This window comes from Hyla sarda, chromosome 1, assembly GCF_029499605.1.
Source record: "Hyla sarda isolate aHylSar1 chromosome 1, aHylSar1.hap1, whole genome shotgun sequence".
Lineage (NCBI taxonomy): Eukaryota > Metazoa > Chordata > Amphibia > Anura > Hylidae > Hyla > Hyla sarda.
The window spans coordinates 107,704,014-107,716,711 of record NC_079189.1 but is presented as its reverse complement, the minus strand read 5'-3'; the positions used below and the strand labels follow the sequence as shown (position 1 = coordinate 107,716,711).

Here is a 12,698-nt window from a genome sequence, read left to right as displayed (position 1 = left end):
ATCTTCTGTCTTGTAGACAAGTCGTAATTTTAGTAGTGACTTGAATGGAGTAATGACGATACAAGCTAAACCTCTACAGCACCGCCATACTGGACTAGCTGAGAAGACACAGTATGTATTGTTTATCAATTGGCTCATCACTAAGCACACCGGTGAAGCGTAGCTGAAGCTGTGGCACTTTCATGCAGCACATTAACTTACAGGTTGACTTGCAGGGTTTCTTGTTGTCCATTGAAAACCCAGAGATATCTGCAAAAAATCTGCTAAACTGAAAAAAATACAAAAGAATACATAGAGTCATTTTGTGCCTGTGACAGCTTATAATTACATATACACTATATGGAAAGTCTGTGAACCTATGAGTATATTTTTTGAGTTTGGACCAAGTTATAGAGCCAAAAGAAAATGTATCACTGTGTATTAGATATATGTATATGCCTGTGTGCACTAAGCTGAGAGATTTGGGTGCTTCTTTCTCATTTCTGCAGGAGGCGCATCACAAAGCCCTGTAATTCAGTTGTTCTTCTCTAAACATTGTTTCTGATGAGTAAGCCCATTAGATTTAACTCAAGTGTAGAAAAAAACAGACATGGCTGCACCTCAAGAACTTGGACAAGAACAGGTTGTTATTGTATCTATGGATCAAAATGTTCAAGTCTACTCGCCATGTCAAGACGAGAATGGATCCCTAAACCTAAGATGGCTTAGCACTGTGCGGCAGCCACCAATGCCCATATGGGGGAATGACCAGTGGCCAGGGCACCCCACTACTGCCTGACCAAGCCCCCGGCTTTGGGCAATGCCACTCTACAGACAATGCTAACAAACTCATCATGTATAGATGTTGCTTCTGTTTATTGACAATTTTGCTTTAAATATCTTGGCAAACAGTGAACACACAAAGAGACAACAGTCTATGAAACTGGTCCTTATGGGTGTCTGACACTGGGGAATATATATTGCGTGCCTCACTGGGGAAAAAGACTAATGAGAATGATGCCAATCTCTTTACAGAAATACATTCTATGCTGGTTCTGCTTAGGTAACATTAAAACACACTAAGCATGCAACTTATGGATAGTTGTAAAGAACTTGACTTAGCATCATTGACTTCACTGTAATATGTACTTGTGTGTAGGTACCTTATGTTGTCACACATCTGCTTACCAAACATTTACAAGGAAAGTTCATATATTACAGTGCATAGTGAAAGTATTTGTCCCCCTTGAACTTTTTGACCTTTTGCCACATTTCAGGCTTCAAACATAAAACTGTAATTTTTTGTGAAGAATCAACAACAAGTGGGACACAATCATGAAATGGAACAAAATTTATTGGATATTTCATACTTTTTTAACAAATAAAAAACTGAAAAATTGGGCGTGCAAAATTATTCAGCCCCCTTAAGTTAATACTTTGCAGCACCACCTTTTGCTGCGATTACAGCTGTAAGGTATTTCTCTATCAGTTTTGCATATCGAGAGACTGAAATTTTTGCCCATTCCTCCTTGCAAAACAGCTCGAGCTCAGTGAGGTTGGATGGAGAGCGTTTGTGAACAGCAGTTTTCAGTTCTTTCCACAGATTCTCAATTGGATTCAGGTCAGGACTTTGACTAGGCCATTCTAACACCTATATATGTTTATTTGTGAACCATTCCATTGTAGATGTTGCTTTATGTTTTGGATCATTGTCTTGTTGGAAGACAAATCTCCGTCCCAGTCTCAGGTCTTTTGCAGACTCCATCAGGTTTTCTTCCAGAATGGTCCTGTAGTTGGCTCCATCCATCTTCCCATCAATTGTAACCATCTTCCCTGTCCCTGCTGAAGAAAAGCAGGCCCAAACCATGATGCTGCCACCACCATGTTTGACAGTGGGGATGGTGTGTTCAGGGTGATGAGCTGTGTTGCTTTTATGCCAAACATAAAGTTTTGCATTGTTGCCAAAAAGTTCGATTTTGGTTTCATCTGACCAGAGCACCTTCTTCCACATGTTTGGTGTGTCTCCCAGGTGGCTTGTGGCAAACTTTAAATGACACTTTTTATGGATATCTTTAAGAAATGTCTTTCTTCTTGCCACTCTTCCATAAAGGCCAGATTTGTGCAGTATACGACTGTTGTCCTATGGACAGAATCTCCCACCTCAGCTGTAGATCTCTGCAGTTAATCCAGAGTGATCATGCTGCATCTCTGATCAGTCTTCTCCTTGTGTGAGCTGAAAGTTTAGAGGGACGGCCAGGTCTTCGTAGATTTGCAGTGGTCTGATACTGCTTCCATTTCAATATTATCACTTGCACAGTGCTCCTTGGGATGTTTAAAGCTTGTGAAATCTTTTTGTATCCAAATCCGGCTTTAAACTTCTCCACAACAGTATCTCTGACCTGCCTGGTGGGTTCCTTGTTCTTCATGATGCTCTCTGCGCATTAAACGGACCTCTGAGACTATCACAGTGCAGGTGCATTTATACGGAGACTTGATTACACACAGGTGGATTCTATTTATCATCACTAGTCATTTAGGTCAACATTGTATCATTCAGAGATCCTCACTGAACTTCTGGAGAGAGTTTTTTGCACTGAAAGTAAAGGGGCTGAATAATTTTACAAGCCCAATTTTTCAGTTTTTTATTTGTTAACAAAGTTTGGAATAGCCAATAAATTTCGTTCCACTTCATGATTGTGTCCCACTTGTTGATTCTTCACAAAAAATTACAGTTTTATATCTTTATGTTTGAAGCCTGAAATGTGGCAAAAGGTCGAAAAGTTCAAGGGGACAGAATACTTTCACTATGTACTGTAAGTGTCCCTAAGTCAAGGTATTTGCATGCATTGAAGGGATGTACGTAATCTACAGAAACACTGTCCGAGATTTATCATTGTCTTTAGGCTAGGATTCCACAAAACAAAAACAAAAAAACAAGTGGAATCCTAGCCTTAGACAGTTTTTTGTGTCTAGAAAAGGCACAAAAAAGGTGCAAGCAGGGTTTATTTGAACCTTTTTTGCACCTTTTGGTTTACACATTTCTGCTGATTTTGAGTTGCAATCCACTGATTTTGGCAATACACATGATATAGAAGAGTTTTATGAACTGTGCCTTTTTGTGAAAAGGTGCAAAAAAGGCGAAAAGCCACTGAAAAGTCTCTAAAACCACACCAGCCCAGACTTAGCTTAGCTTTATGGTGTATGTCAAGAGAGAAATTTCAGAAAATGTGACCTGCACAAAATTTATCAAATGCTCTACTACCATTTAATAAATTTGGTGCTACTACACATTACCGGCACACACAAAAAAAGTGTAGAAAAATGCTTCACTTACACCTTCAATGATAAATGCCAGCCACTGAGTTTATTTTTGGTGTGAGTTCATGTGAATCAGTTTGTATAGACACTCAATGTGCAGGCACATACACCATAAATCCACTAAGTAAAACATAGGTGTTTCTCAAACAAAAACATTCAGGAAAATAATTATCTGTATTTCTTTTATTTCAAGTGAACAAGAAGATAAAAGTTTATCTGTTATACCGAGAGTATTAAACTCTGCACGCAATCGACTAGGAAGATCGAGTGAAAACAGTATTTTTTCAGCCTCTCGGATTCTACACACTCCTTCTAGGAAAACACCTACTCAGCGAAGACTGCCTGCCCTTACATTAGATCCAATGCGGTCTAAGACACCCAATGTTTACAGTGATGAAGTCCTCAGGGGTACTAAGCTGTGAGTACAGTATGTGCGGGAAACATCGAGTTATAGACTTTTTGTCCTCTGCCAAGATTTGTGTTACAAAAATCAGAGGCACACTGGAGTCACTTATTAACAAAGTATCAATATTTTATTAGGTAATAACAATGTGGTCATACAGACCTAAAAGACAAATATGTAAATGTATTATATAATGAGGTGAATCAGCATCAAGATAACACGGGGGCAAATTGCCATTACATATATACATGCATAAAATATATTGATCTGGTAGTCTAACAGTAATGCATAGAGGGAGTTGTTTGATAAAATAGAATGTAAACAGTGCCGGCCAAGTGACCACTTGGCCGGCACTGTTTACATTCTATTTATCAAACAACTCCCTCTATGCATTACTGTTAGACTACCAGATCAATATATTTTATGCATGTATATATGTAATGGCAATTTGCCCCCGTGTTATCTTGATGCTGATTCACCTCATTATATAATACATTTACATATTTGTCTTTTAGGTCTGTATGACCACTTTGTTATTACCTAATAAAATATTGATATTTTGTTCATAAGTGACTCCAGTGTGCCTCTGATTTTTGCTATAAAATTGGGAGTTCACATATTAGTGCTAATTTACTGCATGGAGCTTTAATACACATACGTATCTCACTTATAAGTGATATACTCAATATATTATCGTATAGCTAATTTGTTTGCTTATTACAAGATTTGTGCTAGTAAAATTGGGAAAGTAATTGCTGTTAAGAGATGTCCTTTTCTATCCACTTTATACTATGACAGGTGGTCATGAGCCTTACTTGAAATTGTTTTTAAATACTATATATTAGTATAAATGACAGTGATATGGTTGTGACTCTAGTGCCAAGGTGCAGTTATGACTTACGTGGTGGTACTTGGGAACAATGGTGTTGTTAGCTACCACCAGCTTGCAGGTTGCTTAAAAAAAACTCTGGTTACGTGGCACTGAATATCTCATAATATCTCATTGGAACCTTCCTATCAGAAAATAACCAAATAAATGAAAAATGGAATTTTACAGTGCCAGCGCTGGTGTTTTAGCCTATGCTCACTGTCTTTGGAGGTACTGCTTGCAGCCTTAGTCTACAGTTTAATCTGATAGCAAGTCAGCATAGCATATATCATTATTCTTGCCATCAGCGAGATGGAACCCCAATGGACTCTGTTTTATCGTAAGTTGTATGGCAGATCTAGTACAGATGTGCACTTACCCATTGTGAGCAACAGTGCTCTAATGTGGAAAACACCACATGGCTCTGTAAAAGAATATGTATCTGCTAAAGATTTAGTCTTTGCCCATAAAAAAAAAAAAAATATTAAAATATATTTGTGACATTATTATTGAGCTATTTTAAAATGGTATCTATGAGTGCCTGATCACAGAGGTGGGTTGTCCGACCAATGGGACCCCTGCAATCTCCAGAACAGGCACCGGATTTCAGAGAGATTGTGTGCTTTAGACGACCCATGCTCCATTAATTTCTAGCCGAGTGCTGTACTCATGTATCTCCGGAAGAAATAAATGGAGCGCATGCATTCTATAGCACTTACTCTCTCTAGAAGCTGGAGCCCTGTATTGGAGATGGCAGAAGGTCCCAGCGGTTGGACATCCAGCAATCAGACACTTATTCTGTGGATAGGGGTTTTTATTTATCACTGAACAACCCCTTTAAGTTAAAATCAGTTTAGATGCTTTCCTTATATGAAGTTCTTGATGTTGCTGTGTGTTATATGCAATATGTCACTATGTTCAAGTCCATGGGTTTTGCATCTTGATGTTATGCAGTTTCAGTTTATGAAAATGTCATAATGGAGTACCTTAAGCCCACCCATAGAAATGACACCTGACTGTCTATATTTAAACATAAAATGTACAAAAAATAGCAAGCAGACTAAATAAGAAATGTGAATGGTGCTCGCCTTGCCAGATCTGATCCTTAAATGGGTACTCCACTGACCAGTGTTCGGAAGTAAATGTTCCGAACGCTGTATTCACACTGCAGGGGTTGGCCACGCCCCTCATGATATCATGGCCATGCTGTCACGCCCCCTCCCATAGACTTGCATTGGGGGGCATGGCTGTGATGTCATGAGGGGCGTGACCAACCCCTGCAGCGCGAAAACAGCATTAGGAACATTAAGTTCTGAACACTGGCCAGTGGAGTACCCCTTTAAAGTCCATTTAGTCTAGGTGAAAACATGTAAGAGTAGAAGGTAGCACTCTATTACACCATGCCACATTTCAGGCCAACAGTGCTTGAAAAGGCTCTGCTGAGCTAATAAATGGGAGTTATACTGTTATCATTGTGCCCACAGGTCATATGAGTAATACAGACCTGTGCCCAGGCTTTGCTAATTAAGGGCAAAAATTGTTGTACCTGTGGCACATGTACTGTCAAACCTTTGGATCAGTTTTTTTTTTATAGTAGGTTATTTGTGAATCACTTGCAAAAGAGTTGGCTTTAGATCAGTGGTTGGTTCCAAATAATATTCATGTAGGACGGTGTGCTGTTGGAGTATTGAGGCCCATTTCTGTGTGAGATCCTTGACCCATCCCCTGGCACTCTGGTGATCAAGTCCAATTGTGATTACTTACTGCATCTTATTGTCTCTAATTTTTAAATTTTTTTCTGTATTACAGATACACTGGACTAGACAGGCTGTCCTCACCTTCCATCCAGACCACCAGGAATAAATTACCACCAATAAACTCCATGGAACCAGTGGAGCAACACTTATCAGTGCCTGGATCTCGACATTCTGCTGTACGATAACTATGTTTTCTAGTTTGTAAAAACTTTTATTCAATTAAAAATATTCCCTAGAATATCACTAAGGCTGTGTGAGTGAATTGTGGCCACAAGGTTTTTTTTTGTCACTTTTTACAAAATATGTACACAGCCTGACAGAAGCTTCAAGTAAGGCTGTGTTCACATTACTGCTTAAGCTTTCTGTCGAGGTACAGTAGACGAGCCCTGAAGGAAATCTGCAAAGTATCCTAATGTTTAAGCATACAATAGGATATACTGCAGATTAATGCCTCCAGGATATAGTAGGGGGCATGGCAGGAAATAGTAAGAATATCCAGGAGAGGCTGTGATCTCTGCTGCGAGGACCTGACTCTTCCCCAAATTCTCACAGTTTCTGCTTTGACTCTTAATCACTGGTAACCCCAATTCATCCCACAGCTTGAGTCCCCTGAAGTCCAGGATTCCCAGGAACCGTAGCTGCTTTCTCCCTCCATCTGGTGAAGCTCAGCGGCATACCTGAGGATGCCTGTGACTAATGTCTTACAAAGGCATCCTTAAAAAAACAAATGTTTCTTGTTTTTTTTCAATTGACCATAGAACAGTGCAGTGTTCTATTGTATTCAGCCCTTTATTGTACAGTATACTGATGTATACTGTACCAGTGAGATGAAGACCAAAAGGACAAACTGAGCCATCTGTCAAGATGTCTGTCGGATTACATGCCAAGCATACATCATAAACTTGATGTGAACCCAGCCTAGGCTTCTGTTTTTGTTTTTTTTTTAATCAAAAACTATTCTTTTTCATTGTGCGGCATCAGCAGCAATAAAGGATTTGACAAGAATTTTTTTTTCAGGGCTGTATTTTCTGTCCGTATGTGGTCTGTATAATTCATATCGAACACAATTTAGTTCAACCCCAGGAAAGCAGGGAAGGTCGGTCATACAGACCCCATATAGAATAGCAATACAGCCCTGTAGACGCAATCTGTCTTTTTCTTTTCTTTTTTGTCTATTCCATCTCCAATGAGACTAATGTAAACAATAAATCGGACACATATACATTATCTAAGGCGAGGTTCACACCATTGCCATTTCTCCTGTTTACATCCTTCATGCACAGAGAGGCGTATAAGAACACCCTTTGGAATGCTTAGATTTATTTTTATTATAGCGTGCGGTGTACTGTTTTTAATGGGATGTGCAACTAGGTTGAGCATATAGGTTGAGCCATTTGTTCGGTGATTAAAAGGATTATGCACTCTCAGTCTTTAGGTAAACCTAGTTTTGTTTTGGTCTCTTCTCTTCTCTAAAACAAAAGTACACAAATATATAGGGAATTTCTTATGAGTTTTTTCCCTATCCAACAGAACAGAGCAAAGCTGCAGCACAGCCGGGTATCCAGCGCAGTACCTGACACCCTAGGACGTCGTCCCCTGCGTGAGAAAACAACAGTAATGGAACAGTTTTCAAGACCCAACACAACACACACCTTTAGAGTAAGTTTATGATCTCAACTTCTAATTGGTTGCATAATGGTGTTAATAAAATAATAGTATTCTAGTAGTGATCAGACACCATGTCAGTCAAATGGACTTTATATGCTTCCATTATATTGACTATTATTTTAGGTTGCTTGTGTGAAGAAAATGTGATATCCAGCTGTGTATATATGACATTGGAAATAACTATGTACAATGCATGCACAATATCATGTAAAAAAGAAAGACAGAAGTAGCAGATGCCTGACTGGCTTGTGATCCCTGCTTTATTGACATGCATAACATGGTCTTGTGGTGCCACCTAAAGTACGATCTGAGAAGTGCACGGAAATTCATGAAATTCACTGAGCTTTACGTAGCATTGCATTGTGGTCATTTATGTGAGATCTTATGAAGAAACATTCGCGTTTATGTATGTCATACATCATTACATCTTACACCTGTAATATTGCATGATATTTTACAACATATTTGACAAATACGGTATGTATAAAAAGTTATCTTTCACCCCTGAAATTCAAATATCTTTTTTGGATTACTGTGAATAATTTACTTCTATAGAAAGGATCAGGTGTGCCACTTTGCATTAGAAGGTTTTAGAGGTGTGTAAGCAATGTGCACATTTATGACATTATAGCAAATGGTTCTCTAAACTGCAAAATAAGAGCTTGGTATAAACATGGGGTATAAGCATGTGATAAAAGTATATATGACATCTCTGAGCATCATCTCTACCACCCAGCGGTAGGGTAGGCTAACAGGAAGGCAAATGGTGTCAAAACAGACATAAAGGTTGCCAACTGTGTAAATTCTTGGATAGTATTTTCTCCAGTGGCTATAAAAAAATGAAAGAGCTTGTACATGTTATTAGGATTGTAGTCATACTCACTGTATTTTACAAATCACAGGATAACTATTAGCACTCTCACATATAAACATATATAATATTAGTTATATGACCATATTATGGTCTTCTAATATGCATATACAATTGTCACCTATCTGTGACTTTGTATAAGTTATCAAGAAAAAGATCAGGAGGATCCCCTAGATTACAATAGAGACATAAGTCTGTATAAGGCTAGGTTCACATTTAGGTTCTAATCTCCTGTATGGGGCCTAGCAACTCACTTGTCCTCGTAGTGGTTTGGCTCTTACTTCCAAGACGAGCAGGAGTGGCAGTCCCTTCTCAGCTTATAATTGGTTGAGTGGCTTTCACTCCCGCTCATATCCATGGGTGTGGGCCAAAGTGCTGCGAGGATGAGTTGCTTGGCCCCATACAGGAGATCTTAGTGGAACATCCCGCAATCAGACACTTTTTTGCCATGTGGATAGGGGATAACTTGACTTTCCCAGAGTACCCTTTTAAGGACTGGGTTGGGGACCCCTGATTTCCAGAAGTAACGAGTCCACCCATGCGAGAGCCACTGAACACATGGGTTGGAGACATATGGGCTGGGGCACTCATGCTATAAAACTTTTAGCATTTCTTTGTTTATATTGTTTGTAAGCAATAATGAATTATACCATATAAGCAGTCAATAGCAATGATATCATTTACTGTATTTATTAGCTATAAGAGTCTATAGATAGATACAGAATTTTTATTTTTTTTCCAGTCAGAAACATCGCACAGAAGATCTTTTACCCCATTGGATTTTGCTAACCACACATGGACAGGACATTCCTTTATGACAAGTAAGAAACAATATTATTTCTTTTTCTTTATGTCGTACTTAGATTTTTATCAGTAATTTCTCAATTTATTTCATCCTATTGAAAGTACTAATCAAGGAGGCAAGTCTATGGAACACACAGCATTAACACTTGACTGTGATAACCATAATCTAACTAATGGAAGCATATTAACAATTTTAAACCAGTTACTTAAGAAGAACAAGGCAAAATATTTTTCTGGAACAATGGATAGTAATAGTAGCAGTATTCTGATATGAACACCAGCTCCGCACTCTTATCTGTAGTGTAAAGTACATGTTATATAATCCTGAACCAGGAGTCGAGTGTTACGAATATAGTTCTTAGCCGAGTGTTAATAGTCAGTGATGTGGTTCTGCTCCTGGTGCAAAGTTTCATTTTACCCCATGATATTTCTGGTGACATTGGTCATTGGTGAACAATAGTATTTGCAGCTGCAAATACCTAGAGTTTACAAAACTGTTTGGGGAATACAGATACATATACAGTATCCCTCTATCACTTAGGTCTTAAAGGGGTACTCCGCCCCTAGACATCTTATCCCCTATCCAAAGGATAGGGGATAAGATGTCTGATCACAGGGGTCCCACACGGGGATCCATCCACACGATCTCCCTGCTGCACCTGGCCTTCGTTTAGAGTGTTGGGTGCAGCGATGAAGGCTCGTGACATCACTGGCATGCCCACTTGTGACGTCACGGCCACTCCTCCTCATTGCAAGTCTATGTGAAGGGGCATGACGACCGTCACGGCCCCCTCCCATAGAGTTGCATTGAGTGGGCGTGGCCGTGACGTCCGAGCCTCCGCGCCACATCTCCAGTCATCGGGCATGCAGCGAAGTTTGCTCTGTGCACTGGATGTCTGGGGTTCCTATGTATATGTCGTAACATACTATAGCCCACCAACCGTGTTGTCTAAACTAACTATTGTTCTAATAAGTAACAATTATTTTCCATAAATGTTTCCTGACAGCCCTCATATGTCACATTCATAATGATAATGCGCACCAGGCATTACCATGATCCGTAAGCTTCAAGCAGATGTATTTTTCCCTTTAATGATATTTTTCACTGGAAATTATCAGAATGGACTTTATACCATTGTCCTTTGTCACCATACACGTTTGATAAGAGTTCAGTTTTATCGATAGTAAATTTATCACAAACACGAACCTCCCTTTTATTAAAGACTCAGGTTAAAGTTTCTTTATGGGATAATATAATGTGTCTAGTTTTAACACCGAGTCATCTCACAGACAGCAGCAATGTCTAAAATACAACTAAGCTATAATATGCAAAAAAAATGACAATATTGTAAGTTAATAGTGTCATGTAGGAAATACCACTAAAACAGCATCTTATTTGTTGTAATTCCATATAATATTCTGTGAATACCAAGGACTCTACTTTTTAAATTATTAAAAACATAGAACGCTCTAAAATGTGGCGCTTAATGGGAAACCATATCTTACACTATGGCAAGAAAAGAGAAAAAAGCTATAGAATTATTATAGCAGCAATATTACAAAGGTGCAAAAAGAAATCAGCAGTTAGGAGCAATGATATTAGCTTAAAGGGAATGTGTCTGTCACGATTCGGCTTACAGGTTGTGGATCCACTGCGTCAGCGAGGGATTGGCGTGGACCGTGCCGGTGGACCGGTTCTAAGTGGCTACTGGTGTACACCAGAGCCCGCCGCAAAGCGGGATGGTCTTGCTGCGGCGGTAGCAACCAGGTCGTATCCACTAGCAATGGCTCAACCTCGCTGACTGCTGAGAAGGCGTGAAACAAAAGGACTAGGCAGAGGCAAGGTCAGACGTAGCAGAAGGTCGGGGAAGGCGGCAAGGTTCGTAGTCAATATGGATAGCAGGAGATCAGGTAACACAGGCTTGGACAACACTAAACGCTTTCACTGGCACAAGGCAACAAGATCCGGCAAGGGAGTGCAGGGGAAGTGAGGTGATATAGCCAGGGAGCAGGTGGAAGCTAATTAGGCTAATTGGGCCAGGCACCAATCATTGGTGCACTGGCCCTTTAAGTCTCAGAGAGCTGGCGCGCGCGCGCCCTAGAGAGCGGAGCCGCGCGCGCCAGCATATGACAGCCGGGGACCGGGACGGGTAAGTGACTTGGGATGCGATTCGCGAGCGGGCGCGTCCCGCTATGCAAATCGCATCCCCGCCGGCAATGTCAGTGCAGCGCTCCCGGTCAGCGGGTCTGACCGGGGCGCTGCAGGGAGAGAGATGCCGTGAGCGCTCGGGGGAGGAGCAGGGACCCGGAGCGCTCGGCGTAACAGTACCCCCCCCCCTTAGGTCTCCCCCTCTTTTTGTCCGGCAACTGCTTCACATGGGACGAGGACACCGGGAGTGATGGTAGGGTTTCCTCAAAGGCAGGCAGTACAGCAGGAGTGGGAATGGGGAGGGAGGGCAGAGGGTGAAGCTTGACACGGGGCAGGGTGTCACCAGGACGGGGGCCAAGAGGAGGCAAGGCACAGTCCTGATAAGCCTTGGGGAGACCAGGTGTAGGAGGAGGCACTGAGGCTTGCCTGACGGGACTGGGAGGAGAGGAGAGGCATTTGTGGCAAGCAGAGCCCCAATTCTTGATCTCCCCGGTGGTCCAGTCAAGGGTGGGAGAATGAAGCTGGAGCCATGGCAGACCGAGGAGGACTTCGGAAGTGCAGTTGGGAAGGACGAAAAATTCAATTTTTTCGTGATGGGGTCCAATGCACATTAAGAGGGGTTTTGTGCGGTAACGCACGGTGCAATCCAATCTAACTCCTTTGACCGCGGAAATGTACAGCGGCTTGACGAGACGGGTCACCGGGATGCAGAACTTATTCACCAAAGAATCCAGAATAAAATTCCCAGAGGCACCAGAGTCCAAGCAGGCCACAGCTGAGAGGGAGGAGTTGGCAGAAGGGGAAATCCGCACAGGCACCGTGAGACGTGGAGAAGCAGACTTGGAACCAAGAGACGCCACACCCACGTGAGCTGGGTGCGT

The 12,698-nt window shown here is 41.1% G+C and overlaps 1 protein-coding gene across 2 annotated transcripts in view; it reads left to right on the top strand.

Moving 5' to 3' along the window:
* The window catches only part of FAM149A (family with sequence similarity 149 member A), a 109,392-nt gene that overhangs the window by 92,855 nt on the left and 3,839 nt on the right, over positions 1 to 12,698 (top strand). For both annotated transcript variants that reach the window (XM_056559437.1, XM_056559446.1), the window contains exons 9-13: positions 17 to 111; positions 3,491 to 3,715; positions 6,378 to 6,501; positions 7,856 to 7,984; positions 9,607 to 9,685. In XM_056559437.1, coding sequence (XP_056415412.1) covers positions 17 to 111; positions 3,491 to 3,715; positions 6,378 to 6,501; positions 7,856 to 7,984; positions 9,607 to 9,685 — 652 coding nt within the window. The remainder of the gene's footprint in view (positions 1 to 16; positions 112 to 3,490; positions 3,716 to 6,377; positions 6,502 to 7,855; positions 7,985 to 9,606; positions 9,686 to 12,698) is intronic.